The 21,375-nt window shown below is 45.5% G+C and overlaps 1 protein-coding gene across 2 annotated transcripts in view; it reads left to right on the top strand.

The window, feature by feature from the left end:
• Positions 1–21,375, top strand: part of LOC146833120 (intercellular adhesion molecule 5-like) — a 222,156-nt gene that overhangs the window by 129,060 nt on the left and 71,721 nt on the right. For both annotated transcript variants that reach the window (XM_085600743.1, XM_085600744.1), the window contains one exon: positions 6,974–7,216. In XM_085600743.1, coding sequence (XP_085456869.1) covers positions 6,974–7,216 — 243 coding nt within the window. The remainder of the gene's footprint in view (positions 1–6,973; positions 7,217–21,375) is intronic.

Genomic DNA, 21,375 nt, shown 5'->3' with positions numbered 1-21,375 from the left:
TGTATGTACAAGGAAGCTTCTTCCGCCCCAATTGGCTCTTCTGAATCTCTTCACCCTGTAATACCCTTACGAACCCCTTTAGTACCCTTAGTTTTTCTCTGTCAAACCCTCTCTTCCCGCTAATAAGTCCAGGAGAACTCAACCAGACCTTTGGTAAATCTCATTGACTATTCAGTAGGGAAGGATGCAGGGAAACTGGCTGATCATTGCAGAACCTTCTCTACCTTACATCTTTCTGCCAGGGTCATCCCCTCTAGGGAGCTGACCTACCTCAAGTATGACAGGTGCCAACCTAAACTGGGCCTTGGCTAGGACTGTGCCTCTGCTAACCTTCTCTCCACCCTCTGCCTGGAACTGTGAAACACACCATGAGCTCTCCACTGACAGGTGGACGGGCAACCTGAGGAGCTACTGTGGTTTTGTAGGGACTATCTAACCTTTCAGAGTGGGGCGCTAGTAGCTCAGGTGGCAGACACCATACTTCCACACTTTCTTCTTACAGGTTAGGGTTGGCACCCTGAATCTGAGCAGTTGCCTGAATTGCTAGGACTTTTTGGGGGTCAGGAGGGGCCTTACTAGGACCGGTCCTGGGGCCGTTCTCTACTTGGGTAGGTTGCCCCTGGCTCCCTGGGTCTCTAACTAAGAGTGGTCTTCCTCTCCTACATTGACCTTTTCTGTGGCCTATGTCTACTAACCTAAGAAACAGGACCTCAGGGTCCTTGGGACTGGCAGTGCCCTAGGCAGCTGCCCCTCTGGGCTCCGACCAATCTCTGGCAGATCATTGCCTAAGAGACAATCTAAGGAGAGGTCAGGTCTGACTACCAGCTAAGGATACCCCCTACCTCCAGGGACTCTGAGGCCATAGGGTGGCCTGTCACCTCCACTGGGGTTGCCCTAACTCTCCTTATCTTTCCTAGCAATTACTGGTATGGGAACACTAACCTGCCCACCACCATGGCGTGATTGGTACCTGTGCCTCTCTCTGCAGTAATTGAGATCCCATTCATCTTGAGGTGGTGGGATTGCCTACTCCCACCCTCTGGGATCACCGGCTTACCATCTGGACCCTTATCCCAGTTGAAAGCTACTAGGACCTCCTAATCTAAGGTGCCCTCCTCAAAGGCTACTCTAGCCTCCCCAATGCTAACCTTCTTCTTGGGGCATGTCGCAGCCCTTTGGTGGTGTCCTTACTGCTGACAGTCAAAACACAGCCTCTTGTCTAAGAGTTTCTTCAGCCCTGGCTCTTCACTACTCTGCTTGCTAGAGGTGGGCTGGATCCAGATGCCCTTCCTAGGGTTCTGGTGTTCTGAGGGAACCTTTTTGGTTGGTTTGCCACGTCCCTCATTTTCCTTCTGTGATCATAAACCCTGCTTCTTGGGATCACCCCAGGTCTTCTTGGATACTCTTTCCCAGCCCACTCATTAGCTATCTTGCCCAGCTCTCTTGGGACAGATAGTTGTGAGTCTACTAGATGTTGGTGAAACTTTTGTAAGGGGTAATATGTAAGGATGTGCTCCTTGATCAACAAATTATAGAGCCCCTCATAGGAACTTACATGGCTACCTTTTACCCAACCATCCAGTGCCTTCACTAATTAATCCCTTCGCTGCGGCGCGAATTCTGCCGCAGCGCTGGGGGGGTTTGGGTGGTTGGCGGCGCCGCCATGCTCATGACGGAACCACGCCGTCATGAGTCACGGGCGAGCTGTGCTCATGGCGGCGTGGTTCCGTCATGACTCCACCCACTTGCGCTGATCGCCCGCACAGGCGGGGAAACAGCGCCGCGTGGGCGGAGCGGCCGCCAACGGCCGCAGCATGATGGAACCACTCCTTCATGAGCACACGGCGCCCGTGGCTCATGACGGAGTGGTTCCGTCAGAAGCATGCAAGGGGTTAATCTACAAAGTCAACCCATGTCTGTTTTGCCCCCTTGTGTGATGTCCTAAGCTTGTGTCTTGAGTCAGGAGTGAAACCAACAACTCGACAAGTGTTGCCTTATTATGTGATATAAGGAAAATTATGTGATATAAATTCAATCACATTCATCTGAGTCTATCATGGTGACGTTTGAATGATTCAACTTTATAGTTTGTAAAATTGATTTCCGCTGTGACCATGTTAGTCAGCTCAGCCGCCTCACCCATGTCCTGGTCCCTTAGTCTAACAAAACAAGGCTTCAAGGGCTAGGTGTGCTTCTTGTGTTCCACAAGAGTCTGCCTTTTGGGTTTCACCTCCGTTTCTAGGTTAAGGAAGTCTGCAGTGACATTTGCGTTCTCTCTCCTTTCCTAGCTCTGGACCTTCACTGTATGTGCAATGCACTTATGAGCCTCCATAGGGCATGGTCTGTCATCTCCAAGGTTTGTCTCAGCTGCCCTTTTGGCACAGTCTTATGGTAGGTCATCTGGCCACCAAGGGTAGACTAGTGGAAGTCTGCCTATCTAGTGTGTCCTGTGTGATAGGTGCTAGGCTGCCTCAGCAACCCCTCAGAGCAGAAGATAGGTCCTCCTCCCCATCATGAGCTCCGCACCCTCAATGGGTAGTTGAACCTAAATTGGGGTCTCAGCAGCTCAGGGTAGCCAATCCACGGCAGTGACTTTTGATGCCATACGCATTAAAACATCAAATTATTCAGGATTTTTCTCTACTTTGAAAATATTTTACAGGAGGGGATATCCTTTCCACTAAATCCCTAGGGAACATGAGGGCACCTGGGTGTATTTCACACCGAATCAAGACACTTTTTCCAAACTTTTTGAGCACCAAGTTTAAAGCACAAATTGAGTGTGACTGTAGGAAAGTCCCCTTTTTGTATGGTTACCCCCCACTTTTTTCTCCAAAGGCTGATGGTTATAACTCTGATAGTTCACTGGAGTCTGATGCCCAGACCTAGTGCCTGTGCTCTCTCTTAAAACTGTTATGTTCAACTTGGTAATCTCAAATGGTAAAGTCTTTAGCCCCTTATAAGTCACTAGTATATGGTACCAGGCGCACCCAGGGCATTGGTGATATAGATGTCCCCAGGGCTGTGGCATAAATTTGTGCCACCCTGGGCGACCCATAGAAACTACCGACAGCAGGCCTGCCATTGCAGACTACATGATCAGTGCAAACTGCTCAAACTCGACTGTGCCCTCACCATGTGTGGCACAGTCACATATACTGACTCTAATACATGTAAGGCACCTCTAAAGTAGGCCTCCCTAGCCCAGGAGGCAGGGTCCATTATATTAAAGGTGTTGACCTATAGGTGCAAGCTTATATGTTCCTATAGTAGCATTACCCATTGGAATCTACAGTATGTGTTAGCGGTCCATAGGATAATATGGACTCTCGAGATTGCCAGCTCCATTATGACACCATTAAAATATATCATGTTCGATATCAAACAACATGTCTTCTCACCTCTGACATGATTTTCATGCACTGGGTGATGTGGCGTGCACCCAGGTGACTTTTTAGAGGTAGAAAACCTTGTTGCCCTCAGCTTTACTGTGCTCTGGCTACCCAGCCCAGCTTTCCCTAGCCTGCTGCCACAAAGACAGAATTCTGACCTCCTGCCGGGCAGTTTGATCACTCCCACGAATCAGAATCAAAATCAAAGGCTGGGCAGGAAAGAGGTCACACCTTCCTCCCCCGCAGCAGGCTAGTGAATTGGCACATCAGAGTGGTGAGCTTAAAAGCTGCACCATCTCTGATATGCATCTAGGCTGACCCCCTGAGGAGGATACAGCCCTCCCCTTCCCTAGGCGCGTTTGCACCCCGGCAAGGTGGGCAATTAGCTATGCAGGAGATGTACACCTCCAGGAAGGCTGGCCACACCTCTATGGTGGTCAGTCTTTTGTCTGTGCACCTAAAATCGACTTATGCAATCTTCAGGAGGACAGAAATAGTGGGTTCTGGGTAGGGATTGGGACTTACACCACTGGATGTGGTCACCTCGGGGAAGACTAGCTGCATCGACTAGCTGCCCATTGGCTCCCTCACCCCTACCGCCCCTAAATCTAGGATTTAAGCAACCCCCCCGGCACCAGAGCCTCTGATCTGAACAACTTACTTCAAAGAAGGACCAAGAGGAGACCCATGTTGCAGGCAACAGGACTTTGCCCACCACACAAAGCAATAGAGGGAAACTTTGCCAATGAGGCAACAGACTTGGAACTGAGTGAACGATCCTCGTCCATGGCTAAAACCCGACACTTCCAAAGAGAGGTAAAAACACTCTCTGGATCCAAAGAATCGCTTGCCATCGGGTGCTCCGAGGGATTGCCCAAATTCAGGTGGCCATGTGCATTGTGCGAGTTGTAGTCTCACCTGTCCAAGTTTCAGGCCGCTATGTTACTCCACCGGACCAAATGAAGCTCCAAAAGCTTTTCGTTTTGGTTACCGCTGCCAAGGCTTGTTGGTCACCAATGCTGTAACCGACCCCCACACTCAACACTGCATCTACAGAGAACATTGTGTAACCATCATGTGACATCAGCAGCTTTGTACCTGTTGTGTTTTTGCATTTTGTTTCTTGCAGCACGGTGTAATTGGTAAAACCATCATCACCCGAGACTCCTGTTTAGCACCAAGAACAGCCAGAACAACTCTGCACCATCCACAGACTAGATAAAATGTATCTGACTGTTGTGGCCTGGTCTTGGGGCGCGCTTGACCTTAACTCTATTAGGGTTCCAAGTAAATTGATCTGCAAAGAACCGATTGTCACAAGTGGATTTTGTTATTGACCACAATATAATTTTATCTATGCATATTACTGCACCTATTTACTATTGCTTCAGAAATCTATAACTCTGGTTATATTCATGCTATTCCATTTATTTTGGTGTCTAAACTAAGATAAAAATACACTCTATTTTTATAAATTGGTGCAGTATTTATCTTGAGCCGTGCCAAATACTTGTCGTCCATGTTAGTACTCTGAAATGCTTAACATGCTCCTCTAGTAAAGCCTGACTGCTTTTTGTCACTCTACCAGGACTGAGCTAAGGATTTATAAGTGTGAATCCAAGGACCATCTTTGGGGTATTGTGATAATATTACATGGTAAGGCCACCCAGCCATACTGTAGTATCCTGCTCATGTTATTATTCTGCCATTTTCATCTCCTGCTCAGCCAGTGTGAATGTGCTGTATGGAATGTTGGTGTGATGATGCGTTACATCCTGATATGCCAAGTGTTGATTACATTCTACGCTCCCTTACGTTAGGGATGGGAATGGGTGCTAGCCCCTCTTCCTTACCGTACATTTCTCTTTATGGATGTTTCTCCCACCATCACGGGTTCACATCTGTCTACCTTTCTCTCAGGGTATCTCTCTATGGATTTTATTACCATTCAAGTTAGCTTCCCTCCCCTATGTTTGGGGGTAGGTTATGGGTTTTCAGTCCCATTATCAGTTTCTTACCTTCCTCTTTTCAAAGGGTAGGTCATGGGTTTCAGTCCCATTTACATTAGGTCACCACCCTCTTGTCAAGGGTAGGTCATGGGTTTTAGTCCCATCTTCTCGTATACTGTTACCCTCACACAGAGTGTGTCTTATTGGGTCCAGTACCATTCACATTAGCTTATGCCCTCATGCCAGGGGTAGGACATGAGTGTCAGTTCCATTTACATTATCTTTCCTCCTTATGTTGGGGGTAGGTTATGGGTTTTAGTCCCATCTTCACCTACCAGTCGTACACTGTTACCCTCACACAGGGTGTCTTATTGGGTTAATTCCCATTGTCTACATTATTTATGCCCGTTTGGGGTACAGTTTATTTTAAGTCTATACTAAGACTGTATAGTTTATACCTGCAGGTTTTCCCCTGCTGTAAGTTCCATCTGCTGGTTCTAATGTCCAGAGGCCCAGTTTTTTCGAATTAGGATCTGCCCTTTGCACTTACCAGTGGTAGTTTTACACAACTCAGTTGAACTTTGATGCATAAAATAACTTTGTGACTCAGACTTTGTGTGATCATGCCTTGCCAAAGAAGACCTACCTGACTGATCTAGAACACTTATGGCCAAGACAGGAAGCGAACACAGTTGTAGCCATGTGGGAAATGGTTTGTTTATGAGGACTAAGGGCCATACTATGGTAAATGTGAATTTTCATTGTTTGTGCCAGGCGCACCTTAAAAAAGGTGCGCCAGGCACAATTAGTGAAAATGTGCCTATTATCATGAATGCACTGCTCCTAAGGCAGCCGGGAACTCGCGCTGCCTCCTGGGCAGCGCATTACTGTGAGAAAGCGTAGCAGCTGCTTTACAGCCGCTCCATGTTTTCACAGTGCAGTCGGCAACCTGTCTGCACTTTTAAAGGGCGATTAGAGATCCCCTTGCAAGCGGGTGCAGTCAGTGACTGCACCTGCCTGCAAGGGGATGTCTGGGGGGCCCATGAGACCCCTGTTACCCCCTCCAGAAGGCTGCCATCAGGGGGCGCACTGACACTGCGCTACCTTTTAGATGTTGCACTCTCAGTGTGCCTCCTGAGGCTTTTTTTGCCTCTACGCCCGCGTCTGTAATACTGCGCCGGTGCAGAGGCAAATGGATTCCCTCATTTGCATGGGGTACGCCCCAAGGCAAATGAGGGAATGCCCCCTGCAGATAGTACTGGCGGTTTATGTGTGCCACAGCTATCGGTATTACAGAAGGGGCTGCACAAGCATCTATGGCCCCTTCTGTAATACCAAGGTGCCCTGGGGGCGCGCAATGCTGGTGTGAATGCCCGTTGTGCCCCCGGGGCACTTTATGTAATACGGCCCCAGAAGGGCTGTCACACAGATTATTGTATTCTGGAATACTGTCTGAGGTTCTCAGTAAAGCTGTGGGGGTACAAGGGATTGTAAAGCTAGAAATCAGGTATTACTATAGAGGACCTACTTTGCCGTAATTTGCAGGCTGCAGTATATGTAGGAATGAGCCGTTGATTGAATCATATGAACAAGCTATGAGAAATATTAGTGTTTTTTCCTTATGCTTTCTAGACAAGCCTGAATTTAGTGACACCCTCTGTCCAAGCTCTGTTACATGGGTGGAAGGGACCGAGACCACGCTCGCCTGTCAAGCCAGTGGAATTCCCGTTCCCTTCATTGAGTGCATCCGTGCAGGAGGAACTGAGACATTCACAAATTGGAGACGCGTCACAAGACACCATTTTGGAACTTACCAGTGTCACGCCCGCAACAAGCATGGCATTGATGTGAAGAATGTGACGGTGACCGTTGAATGTAAGTTGTGGTCTTACAAAATTTCGTTTGCACATCATAAATGGATTTTCAATGGCACACTCCTTCAGTTATATATTGACAGCATCTTAGAGGCTGAAGAATAATGCAGCTCTGCTCCAGGTAACTGCATGTTGTCTGTATTGCAGGGTGAGACAGTAAGATGAGTGGAAATGCCTGAGCAGATCCATATCAATCACTCTATTGATCTGATCGCATTCCTTTCCATCACATTTTGCTTCATTGCAACTACAGAAAGGGATCTACCACATGAAAGGCAGTCTAAAAAAACAGACATACGCATGAAACTTGCAAATCACTAATGATTCTATGGTTACAGTCAATGTTACATTTCAAAAAGAAGCCTGTGCCAGTACTATTATATGTCGGCGTGCCGAATACCAAGGTTACGTAATCTTGAGTCCCTGATGCCGCTTTAATCCACTGCCAAACACTCCCTTCCACTTTATCTCACTCTTGCACGTTCCTGCTTTCTGCCTTTGTGATCATGTTTTTTCCTTCTTTCTCTTCCTCCATCATTCCATTTTGCTCTTGGTAAATGTCTGATGTAGAAAAATAAGTGCCAGTCCCAAAAATGATTGTCACCGGCTCACAATGAGCACAGGTGACAGCTAATGCAACCAAATTCAAATCCCATGGGTAGGTTGTTTTAAAAGGATCAAGCTTTCCATCGGAACTGAACTCACTGGTATATTTTCCATAACTATGACACTATTGAGTGTTGCTTGCTTGAGAGTAACTGAAGTGCCTAACATATTTGTCAACATTCTATGACCAAAAAAGGGTAGGATTTCTCAGGTTTCAAACATGCCAATTAGCATAATGATAACATTAAATGACCTTTAACCTGACAATGACATCACAAGAAGTTACATCATTTGTTGTGCCTAAGATCAAACCGCAGGCGGTCAGTGTGGCCTTTGATACAGAGCACATCACTATCAGGGGGCTCAAGGCGACACTGATTGAGATTCTCTACTCATGGACCAAAGTGGTCTCCAGCTTTCCCCTTGCATCTTTCCAGTGGCATTGCACTGATTTGTCTCGAACCAGACACTATGTTCACTTTCTGCCTTCTTGTTATTCTTAGAACCAACATGGTGTCCTGCTTCACCTTCCTCACGCAAGTCCACCTCTCAGAGGGAGCGGCACTATCAGTATTTGCCCATGGCATTACGATAGAGGAGGAGCTAGAGAAAGAAGGAAGAAAAGAAGACACAAGGATTCAGGGGAAAAAAGATAGTGAAACATGGTAACTTGTAGAGAGAAAGAGAAGAAAGAGGGAGATGGTGGGCACTGAGGGATGAATAGTGAGAGAAAAGGAAAGGAAGGGAGAGAGAGTGAGAGGAAAAGAAGGATGCGATACTGAGATATGGGGATTAAGAGTCACGAAGGGAGGGTCAGAAGTGAGGATGGTGAAAGGAAAGATCATCCTAGATGGAGAGAGGTAGCTAAGAATGGAAGAAAAGAAAGGCCAAGCATAGAAAGAAAGAATAGGTGAACAGACCCATGGAAAGAAAGAAACAAGTGTGAGCTGTAACTAGGAGTCAAATGCAGGCCCGCGAGGGGTTCGTGAGTGCCTCTTCACCTACACCTCTGCCACGCATGGGACAGCAACTCAGAAAGCAGGCACTCATCACACCACTGCAGACCTGGCACCGCATAAATACTTTACGCATGTTACAGACATTTACAGAAGTCTCCTGCAATATTAAAACTACACAACTAGACACAGCGTGCTTCTCAGCAGTGCAGAAGATGCAGTGGCACCAGGGCCCAAGGGTGAGGGGAGCCTGCACCTCTGACATACAGGAGTACTTTAGTGCCCAGAAATGGGCTCACAGGACCACTTTCATTCCTTGCATTAGGGCGAATTTCAGCCATGCTTGACCACAGCATCCCCTTATCAAAATAACTAGACTTTACAATGGTCCACCGCCTGATCTGTAGCGGCGGATTTACACTCCGGACTCTGGGAGCCCCAACTCCACTCCCCAGAGGGTGCCCTGGCAGAAGGGCTGGATAAGCAGCAGTGAAGAGCTCCCCTGAAGCTGAAGCTCCTCACTCTTTTCTCTCAGCCTGGCACATGATGATGAGGATGATGATGAGGATGAGGATGAGGATGAGGATGATGATGATGATGATGAGGATGAAGAGGATGATGATGAGGATGATGATGAGGATGATGATGATGATGATGAATAGTCCTATAGAGCAATACTTATAGCTGAAAGGCTTCCTGGAGCTAAAGACAGACAGCCTGAGCAGAAGAGTTAGTTCTGCTGGAATAGTCACATCTTTTACTGTTTACAAAAATTGTGAGAGAAAAGGAAGAGCAGAAGCATATTCCGTTGCTTAGCTGCCAAATAAGAAAAGGAGTGCGTGCCTTGTCTGGGCCGAATGATACGCGGCACCATGAGGTTCAATCTCGATACCAAGTGAAGCAATAGCGGAGCAGGGTACAGAGTGTACTTTACAGAGGCAACCAGGATTGTTAATAGCATGGTAGGTGAACCAAAGGATATTGAAAATGATACTCTTGTTGATAAGTAGTCAGTCAGATAGCAGAATATGCTAGCTTTGGCCGGGACAGTGAGAAAGGGATTTTTGAACCTCAGAAGGACTCCGGCCACAGAGTTATCCTGCGGAGTATAAGGCTCAGTGCTTAATTAGAGCCAGTGGCTTCTGGTGCTCGGCACCAGCACCTAACTGCCAAACTGCCAGATTATGACAGTCGACCACATTATGGTGCTGTCTGGCTAATTTAGGTATGAGCACAACAACCTCTGTTTATTAGTTGAATTTATATTTACAATGACTGATACCTACCTCCTAAGCTATTCTTCTAGCTTAGGAGACCGGGAATAGCATGCTTTATCACTTGTAAGAGTGTGATAAGTAGTAGCTGTGTTTGTACTGTCATTGGCACCTGGTAGGGGCACTGTACGGTGGAAGCTGTAGTGGCCTCCTGATGAGAGCCCCGGCACTTATTTTATTTTACAAATTAAGCACTGATGCTACATGACCATGATGGGACCTCAGCTCAAGAATGTTAGTGTCAACACTTATTACTCAGTGTGGGTCCACAAGGACAGGCCTCATCACAGCTAAGAAATAACAGAGCTTCTATTGTGGTGATGGCAGTCTGCTAACCAGCTGGCCTAGGTAGCCCCACTGTTTCTATTTTTAAGGGCTGCGCTCTCTATGCAGTGGCAGCCGGCATTATTCGCGGGTGGCTGGGCGGGCACATGGGGGGAACGGTAAAAAAATAAAAGCAACACTTACTTTGCTGCACCGGTCCTGCGTCTCTGCTCCTGCTCTCTGCTCCTGCTCTCCTCGTCAGACTGAGGCACAGGAAGCACAGCAAAGCCTCCCCTGACCAATCACAACGATTGGTAAGCACCCAGGCGCTCCTGGCCAATCAAAACCCTGCAATGCAGCGTTGTGATTGGTTTTAAGCATCCTGGTTCAACGCTCAAACTGGGAATGGAGACCTGGGCTTGTTCTCCATGCAGGCTGTAATACAGCCTGCGTGGAGTGCTGGGAAAGTGCGCATGACTGGTTTTGGCGGCCGAGAAGGCCGACCAAACAGTCATTGTGCACTTAGGAGTGGGCAATTGTGCACTTAGGAGTGGGCAAGCCTCACCTCCCCTGCCCTGAGAGCAGGGCACTCCCACCCGCCCGCAAAAGAAACATAACTAAAAGTCATTATCATTTTATATTTCCTTTGCTTCACTGCTCAAAACCAGTGGGGTGACGCTCCTGCACCATAGCAGAGGAGCCGCCCCTGTCTCCATGTAGGTAGGAACTCCCACAGTGCAAAGCAAACAGGGACAAGGTACCTTTCTCACCTCCCAAGAACCCTTTCCGGTAAGAGGCCAGACTCTTAACCTGTGCAGTCAAGCCGATTGGTTATACCACAGTACCCAACATATTGTGGTAAATAAAAATACCGGACTGAATTTCATACGGAATCTTAAAATAAAGTAAATAGCTCAAAATAACAAGAGGCAGAATCCGTGGTATAAGAGGTTTTCTAATGGGCTTTATTCCATTCAAAATGGCCGACTCGAGTCGCGGCCTTCAGGTTCCGTCACCACGAGGGTTCAGGAAGTGAAGTACAACAATTTATTAACAGACATGTATTTTTATAATAAGTACATTACAATGAAACGAATGTAGAAGGCGTAACATTTGATAAGAAAAGTGACAAAACAGTGACATAATCGAAACTAGGCGTAATAAGGAATAAAAGAAACATGATTGGTTAGAATTATCAGACATAGGTGGATCTATAAGATAATACTTGGCATAGATGCGCGCGCGGCAGCATGACGTGTAATTGACGTGCAACTAGGGGGTGAAGGGGACTTGACATTTAGCCCTACATGTGGAGACGAGAAGTCTGGGGGTCAAGTCAACCTAATCCCAAATCATATCTAACATCCTATGTTTAAAGAACTATGTTATCCACAAGGAAGAGACTCTCGGACAGAATCTATTCTATACTGACTGTGTACGTGTACAAGCGTCTAAGTGTCTATATGAGATGCGAGGGATAGAAAACTTTCCATGGCAACAGGGCTATGAATCACTTGCAGGAGGACGGAAAGGCTGAGTCCTTTGCTTGTGAGCTAAAGGAAATGTTTACCTAAATCACTGGACAGGAATGCATCGGCTGGAGAGCAAAATAGATAATTCGAAGGTGAAATACAACTTCTTGGCAGACAGGCGAAAACTGGCCGAGGCAGGCACCGTTAGCTGCACAGGGAGTAGGACAAAGTTCATGGATACAGATGCGAGCTCAAGCTGAAGCTGTCAGAGACAGAGAGCAGGGAAAGGCTTGAGGACAGAATCGGGCCTACTTGCCTGAACTGTAAAAATGAAGTAACTTAGCCATATAAAGTCGGTGGCCTTTCATACTTAGGAATCGAATATCCAGCCCTGTGATGGCGGATCTGACAGAGAACATGTCGACGGTAGACACACATATGTTTGCGTCTTAGAAACTGGAACTGGAGGGAACATACATGTACTTGTAACATGCATATAGAACCGTTGGGGTCCAAGATAGGGGACATAACTGATCAGGAAAATCCACATTTCCACATTCCCTCCTTGTCCCCTTCTTGCCCTTCACGAGCCATCAATCTTCATCATTCCATTGATTTGCTCATGGAGCATCATTTCTTCTTCCTTCCGGCATTCTGAACGGGACCTGTGATGTGGAATGCATGATGTGGCACACAGACCACAAATCGCTGGTCCACCTTGCAGGCATAAACAACAACTGAAGAGCATAAGAAGGCCAATACCTAGGAAGGATAAAACTCTCCATCCCCAGGCTGATATCACACTCCAAAACCACCCGGACCACGTCCAAGTGCCTGGATTTTCGTGTATCTGGCTTACAATCTTATGAAGGTGTGTTATAGCTTTATATACAGATGGCGAATTTTCTGGTATGAATATGCAGCAGCTGGATCCGATGACCCTGCAAGCTCCGCCCCTATCGGCCAGGATGACGTCAAGGACAAGACGATTCTGGAGAACAACAATTCTCATCACTGATTGTTCCTCTGTCAGATTGCCTAGGGCGGCTATAGTCTCGTTTACTACAGCTTCAAGAGTCTTGGTGAGTCTGCGTATCAGCTTACTATTTGATATTGTACCTATATAGGGAAAGATACCTTTATTGAAATCTACATACTTGTCCCATGCTGTCTCAGTATAATCGACAACTGGGAGATCTCTTTGCTCTCTATTGTGTACTAAATGAACATTTCGATAATAATCAGGGGGAGCTAGGAAAACAGGTGGCAAAAGGAATGCTATGTAACAGGTACCATCCCAATCTAGAGGCAGACGCATATATGCCGTCTGACCACATATGAAGTAAGAATGGCGAGAAGCTCTAAATGAAGATTTACCTTGATCACTATATTCTACTGTAGTAACGCATTGGCTATGGCCCATATGTATGGAACCAACTTTTCTTACACATAATTCACCCTTAACTGGAAATACTGACATAGTGGGCAGAATTAGTTCAACTTCGGATTTGACATTCAGAATCATAAGATTAGGCGTAAAATTACCTAATTTATACACTTCATTTTCTAAATCAGTTCCTGTTCTACTGGGGTGACCCTCCTTATTAGGGTGACAGACTTTGAATAAAACTAAATTCAGATTTCCCCATATCCAATGTTGTTGATAAACTGCTGTGTCTGGGTCTATGGAATTTAATAAACTAAACCATGCTCCACAGGAGCCATTGTGTGTGAATGGATGTGGAAAGAAAGGCAGAACTCCTTTGTTATTCTGATAGGGAGGAAGTCGGCCACACACCCAACAATTGGTCGCATTACTAGTCTGATGGGAATGATGTAACATACTAATGAAGGTGTTATTGCGCAGCGCAAGTCTATAAGATAATTCATGTGGCGGTAGGTCACTAAAAGAATGTTCTGCAGCAACATTATAAACATGTCTAGAGATAGGATGATATATGTGCAAAATCACACTCGTAATAATTACTAAAATACTCAATAAAAACAAAATTAATAATGTCCTCATACAGTAGCTACGCAGTGATTTACAATACGCCTGTCGTTTCAACATTTCTCGGGTATTTTCTCTACTCAGGTCCAAGGGATACATGTCGGAGACAATTCAACCGCTTCACCTTGGAGAGGACTTAAACAATCAAATTGCTCGACTGTTTGGGCCTAAGCTTTAATTTATAGCACTGAGAGTCATTCTGTTCAACAAAAGGAAGTTTTGAATCAGTCTGTGAGGGAGTGCAGGGCACAGTGTCTATATCTGAAGGTAGTCCATGAAATTTTTTGACGTGACTTGAATGAATCCACCCTTTGCGTCCCTCGATCTTCACGGCTGTTCTTGTGGTCAACAGGACCAACTTGGGTGCTTTCCACCTGGGCTCCAGTTGACTTTTCCTGTCGAAATTTCTCACAAAGACAAGATTACCCGGAACAACGTCATGGGGTTTCGCCTCAGTGTTGTCGGGAAAGGCTGCAGCTACCTGTGAACGAGAAGATTGTAGTGCAGACATCAAGGAAGCCAAGTAATCTGTCAGCATGTTACAGTCAATGTCAGTTATTTTGCGTGGTATAGGCGTCCCCCACATATTCGGTGGTCTACCAAAGATCACCTCATACGGGGATAGCCCTGTTCTAGAGTGTGCTACCATTCTCATGTAAAAGAGTGCAACTGGTAATGCTACTATCCAGTCGACACCTTTCTCTCTACATATTTTGGACAGTCTGATTTTCAGTGTCTGGTTATGTCTTTCTACGAGACCTGCTGCTTCGGGATGTCGGACACAGTGGAATTTCCACTGATATCCCAACAAGAGTGAGACATGTTTCATTAATTCGGATGAGAAAGGCTGACCGTTATCTGAATATACAACACGTGGTAAACCGTACCGTGGGAAGAATTCTCGAACTAGCTGTTTGGCAGTAGTCGGGGCAGTGTAATCTGATACGGGATACGCCTCTGTCCAACGGGAGAGAGCGCAGACAACTACGAGGACATATTTGAATCCTCGACAACGTTCCATCTGAATATAATCCATCTGGAGGATTTCAAAAGGATGGTCAGGAGGCTGAAATCCACCCTGCTCTACGGGAACACTCTTTCCTGGATTAAACTGACAACATATCATACAGGTACGAACTTTTTGTTTAGCTGCTGCTCGTAAATGTTTGTTGAACCAAATGTGCTGAATGCTGTCTAGCATAGCCTTCTCTCCTAAATGTGCTGGACTGTGAACTGTAGCTATAATGGCTTGAACCATGGAATCAGGGAGAAACCATACAGATTTCTCCTTCGTCATCCATCCTTGATCTGTCTGGATCCCTCCTAGTTCCGTCCACTTCTTTATTTCTTCTGCTGTGGCATGTGTCTGTATGTCAATTACGTCAAGTGTGGGATCCTTAATTGTCATACACTGTGTTGGTGTCTGAACTATTGGCTTTGTCATGTCTAATGTGCGATTCTGAGCAGTCTGTTTAGCTGTTCTGTCAGCTAAATCATTGCCTTGAGAAATGGTATCAGTAACCTTCGTGTGTGCTTTACATTTCATAATCGATATAGCAGTGGGTAGATGTATTGCGTCTAACAAAGCATGAATGAGGGGCCCGTGCTGAATGTGGGCACCATGGGACGTTAGATAACCTCTCTCTCGCCACAGCACGCCGAAGTCGTGTACAACTCCGAATGCATAACGTGAGTCAGTGTATACATTAACTTTCTTATTTGTGGCTTGAATACAGGCTTGCGTTAGAGCAATAAGTTCTGCTGCTTGGGCTGACAGAGTATCTATACAATGTGTCTCAATAACTTCAGTGTCTGTTGTGACTGCATACGCGGCCACTAAATCTCCTGTACTTGCTCTCATGCATGATCCGTCTACATACAACGTCAGGTCTGGATCTAACAATGGAACGTCTGTCAAGTCTTGTCTAGGTTTCGTCTTTATTTCAATGATTTCAACACAATCATGAGCTAGTGGGTCTGTTCCAATTACAGGTAATAGCGTAGCAGGATTCAATGTATTACACCGTCGGATCTCTATGTGTGGTTGAAACAATGTCAGTTCATAACCGGTAAGTCTTGCTATGGTCAAGTGTTGTGTTTGTGTTCGGTTCACAAGAACCTCTACTGCATGTGGTACTTGAACTGTCAATGGGTGTCCTAATACTATGGCATCGCTTTGTCTGATTGCTAAAGCTGTCGCTGCCACTGATTTCAGGCATGCAGGCAAAGCCTGAGCTACGGGATCTAATGTACTGGAAAAATAAGCACATGGCTTGCATGATCCTGCTTGATCCTGAGTGAGTACTGACAAGGCAGTACCTTCGCGTTCTGTAACAAAGAGTGTAAAAGGTTTGCTATAACATGGTGTTGCTAAAACAGGTGCTTGACATAAAGCTTCCTTTAGGCTTTCAAAAGCTTGTGTATGTTCCTGAGTCCAAGGGAGAACAGTCGATGTGGCTGCCTCCTGTGTGGTTAACTGAATGAGTGGTTTTGCTAGAAATGCGTACTGAGGGATCCACTGCCTACAATATGAAGTGAGGCCTATGAAAGCCCGCACCTCCTTTTGTGTCTGGGGTATTGACATGTTAGCAATTAACTGGATGCGATCTGGTGTAAGCTGCCTTCCCTCCTTGGACAGCGAGTGACCAAGATAAATAACTCGCTGAACACAGAATTGCAGCTTAGAAGGGGACACCTTGTGCCCCTTGTCGGCTAGGAAATGTAAAACTGTCAGAGAAGCTTTTTCACATTCTGACTCGCTTCTCGCGGTGATCAGCAGATCATCGACATATTGAAGCAGTGCAGTATTGACTGGCATGTGGATACTGTCAAGTTCTCGTTTCAGTGCTTGGCTGTAGATGCTGGGGCTTTCTGTAAATCCTTGAGGAGCGCGTGAGAATTTAAAGCTGCGCCCATTTAAACTGAATCCGAACAAGTATTGGCTTTCCGGATCTATTGGGACGCTGAAAAAGGCATTCTTGAGATCAATTACAGTAAAGAATGTTGCTTCGGAATCAATTGCTGTCAACAATGATGATATATCAGGGACCACAGGGAATTGTGGTACAATACACTTGTTTAGTTCACGCAAATCAATAACCAATCGGTATACTGGCGGAGCAGTAGGATCAGTTCGTTTAAGAATCGGAATTATCGGTGAATTACATACATTGGAGTCTGTTTCTACAACTACTCCCTGGGCAATTAGCTCATCAATGATTTTCAGCAAAGCCACTACAGCATCATGCGGTAACTTGTATTGTCGCATTCGTGGTAGTACCACTCCTGCTTTCAATGTAACTCGATAGGGTGTAATGTTCATGCAGCCAACATCCGTAGGGCCTTGTGCCCATAGATGTACTGGTAAAGTCTGTAGTCGGGGATCCATGTCTCTGGACACATAGTGACCTTTAAAATCACGTAAAAACAACCTTACTCCTTCCGGAGAACAACATATTATGGCTCCTAGTGCTTTCAGAGTCTTAATTCCTAACAGATTTTCTGGGCATGATTTAGTAAGCAATAAATCTGTAGTTTGTGTCAAAGGTCCTATCGTAAGTGGTAGAGGCTGTGATACTTCATTAACAATAGGTTTTCCCGAAAAACCAAGGGAAACATTTTGAGAGCCTGAGAGGGGTGCCCCTGGAACTTCACTACGTTTTATGGTTGTTCGACTTGCCCCTGTATCGAGTAAGAATTTTCTATCTTGACCTAATAATTCACTATGTACATAAGGTCCTTCTTGATCTACAGGAATCTCGATAAGCGGTAAGTCAACTTCCCTCTCTAGGCTGGTTCATGCGTAACGCTGATACTCAGGGTATTCATACTGTGCAGTCTGATACATTTGTCGTGTTGTGGTTTGTGTGGCAGTAGCAGGCAACGGTGGTGCAGCTGGCACAAACTGTATGGGTTGCTGTGAGGCTGGCATGGACTGTTGCTGAACTGGCATGGACTGTCCATGCTGCATAGCTCCTTGTTCATTCTGATCTTGTCTAACTAATCGTGGTCTCTCTTTTGCAATACCTGTAGCTATATTACGTTTCAGGACTTGACAATCATGTACATAATGGCCTAGTTGTTTACAGTAATTGCAGGTTCCTTTTACAGGAACTGCAGAATCACCAGAATGTGTCACACCCTTTTTGTGACCATCTGCTGGTACTGTCTGAGAAACTAGCATTTTCATTTTTGTATCCTTCATGCGTTTATGCTCGTGTTCTTGTTCATCCCTAATTCTATTGTGATGATACTGTAACATTTGTAGCATTTGCGACGGAGTGTTACTTTGCCAGGTACTCTCGAATTTCAATATTCTATTCTTCACTGGAGGCAATGCATTTTCCACTAATTTTGTCACAAATAAATGCGGATATGAGTCACTACTTGCTTTTATACCACTATTTATACCAAAACATTTTTCAAATCGAGCATAATAATCGCTTGTGTCTTCATCTTGCTTTTGTTTACAGGCTGTGATTGCACCCCAATCTTCCTTTTTTGTAGTTAATAAACGTGGCAGTACCTGTACTAGTAAACCTGGTAATAGTTTAACTTTATCCCCGAGCCCTGAACCTGCAGCTCGGCCCCTTTCTTCCTCTGCTAATGCTGTCCAGTCTATCTTTTGGTCTCCCACTTCCCACTCTTTTTCTTTCAGTTTTTCATATATGCCAGCAGGCAAAAGCACCTTTAATATCGTCATAATATCAGGAAAGGTGTACTCTCCCATCAGTAACATGTCTTTAATTTCTCGGTGGAAACCCGCTGGGTCTTTGTCATGACTAGGTACTACTTTTTTCATTTCTAATAATTCCATTTTTGATATGGGTGTGTAAACAAATACACGGTGAAACTCATTGTCTTCGCCTTTTATTGGGTGCACTTCTCGTAGGGGATTTTGTCTATCCATATAGTACGGCGCTCTTTCTCTGTGGGGCAGCGAGAGAGAATCCGGACTTACAAAAAGGACATACTGCTTACGTGACACTAATATCTCTTTAATTAGCTTGTTACTAGAACCTCTCCATCTGTTCGTGAGTAGTTCCGTTAATATATCAGGTAAAGGACCAGGGTCAGCATGTTGGCTCTTATATAATATGAGGAGTTGCTGAATCATATATATTCCAGCTAAACGTTGTTCATCTGTACTGAGGTTAAAAAACGTGTGTGCTACGGTCTCATCACCGTATTTTTCAGGACTGTCAATCCAGTGAACGGCTGATCTGGCTAATTCTTGCTCATCCATGGAATCGAGGAGGTGGTAACCTCTTCGTTCTCGTAGTATTTTATCTGCGGCTTGAAACGAATGTTCAGGAGATTTCAGATTTATTACAGGCGTCGGATACGTTCTGCTATTATTTGGACATACAGAGTGTATGGGATCAGAAAAACATCTAGTATTTTCACAGTATCTTCCTTTGCCTACATAGGCTATGGTCTCTGACTGTCTTGCGGAATTCCCTGATTCGGACACTTCATCTTGCTCAAACTCGTCTGTTCCCAATCTCTCTTCATGAATACGCTCTATTTCTTTACGTATTTTTCGGCACATGGCTATTATACAATTTTGCTTATCGTGTCTCCCTTCTGATATATTCTGACTCCATCTTGTAAGAATAAGCATTGCATTCGGGTCTACCCCCGGACGATCTTGATTTCTGATTACACAGTTTATGAGGAAACGTAACAGTTCCCCCTGTATCTCTACTTTCTGGAATTCCATAGCTCTGTTAATACATCCTGGATCTCGTCCTGTTTGAACAAAATGATATATGTTATCTAGATGCGTAGTCATCCCTGGTAACCTTGCTAAATACTCTGCGGCTCGCCTGATACGTAATGATGCCAGGACCATTTCGTCCGCTTTACCAACCACTGGGTCATATCTACAATTTACAAGGAGTTCCTTAAGCGTACGTTCACTTACGAATTTAGGTGTACGTGAATGCGCTGACTCTTGAAAAACAAGTTTATTTATTCTGGGTGGTGTAAAGGTACTGCTAGCACCTCCCGTGGCCCCATCTGGGGCGTCGGGTGTGAATGGATTCGTTGAACGTGACACAGCAACTATGGGTGTCGATACCCCTATAGGATCGACTGCGGAGACAGATGCGGAAACAGATGTGCTTGCCGAAGCTTGTATCGGGACTTGCTGTTGCACGGGGACAGATACCTGATCCTGACGTTGAACCCCTCCGCCAGACGGTCTATGTGGTGTGGCGTTAGCATACTCGGGAGCTGCATCGTCTAGATATGAGGAAAGAAAAACATCTTCTGCGGTTCTGGGATGCCCCTTTGGATGTACCTTAATTGGAAATAATGGGGGTGGCAAGTCTTTTGGCATCTCTGTAACAGCCTTAGGTAGTCCTTCGGCTAGAAGGGGATACATACCATTCATAAGAGCATTTCTTTGTCTATTCACTTGTTCTGATTTCACTCGGATACCTTCCTCAATTAATACATTTTCTTGAACTTTATTTGAACTTTCTTTACTCCTCTCTTCTTGTCTACGTGCTTTTTCTGTTCGTCTATGAGATTCTTTACGCCATAACTCAACAGCGTCTTTCTGTGACTGTCTGACCTTTCTTTTCCATAACTCTTCCTCCACTTTCATGATGCACTCTGCATCCCAGGTTCCCGCTATGGGCCACCTTTGACTTTCCGGTAATCCTTTGGTATAATCTACCCATAGATCAAGAAACAATATGGCATCTAAGCCATGTTTATGGTACATAAAATGCCCTGGGGTGTCCCTAGGAGGAATAGGAACTGCTTCTTCAAGCACCCCTTTTCTGGTAGTAATCTGTCTTAACTTCGAGAAGAGCGGCATATTGACAACTGATCTGATACTTACTCTTGAATTTTCTTAATACAAAAAACACCATAAATGAACAGTGAACAATGAACAGTCATTCATACCACAATATGCAAGACATTTCTGAATACTTTAAACATTAAACATTAAACATTATAACAATGATCGACAATGATGACAGTCTGCCTAACTAATCACCACGCTGAATTCTTGACAATAACTGAATACTTCGGAATACTTGATATACTGCTAAACAGTACATATACACTGCTAAACAGTGCAGACCGGATTTGTGTACCCAAATCCGTCTTGACCGGCACAACCTATGTGCGCGTCAACACGCCTCCCCGGCGATGGTACTCACCGAGTAGCTCCTTGAAACGGAAGGCCTCAGAGAATGGACAGGACTCGATAACTGCGGACATCGGACCCTCTGGACGTCGGGATTTCGGAAAACCTGGTGGGCCTCTGTATACCTCGGATCTTGCTCTCTCAGCTAGGCTCTGGTCGGGATACTTCGCACTTCTCACCGCCTCGTCTGGGTTGATCGCAGCCTCAGTCGCCCCCGCTTGACCGGAGGGAGCTTACAGGAAATCCTGCTGGTACGCGTTTATGGTCCGTCCAGCTGTGGCAGGAGACCGGGCCTGCAACGCACCGCCGGCGCGTGAGATGAGAAAGTGTCCCTGTTCGGGCGCCATTATGTGGTAAATAAAAATACCGGACTGAATTTCATACGGAATCTTAAAATAAAGTAAATAGCTCA

This window comes from Triturus cristatus, chromosome 4_2, assembly GCF_964204655.1.
Source record: "Triturus cristatus chromosome 4_2, aTriCri1.1, whole genome shotgun sequence".
Taxonomy (NCBI): domain Eukaryota; kingdom Metazoa; phylum Chordata; class Amphibia; order Caudata; family Salamandridae; genus Triturus; species Triturus cristatus.
This window is presented reverse-complemented; position numbering and strand designations above follow the sequence as displayed.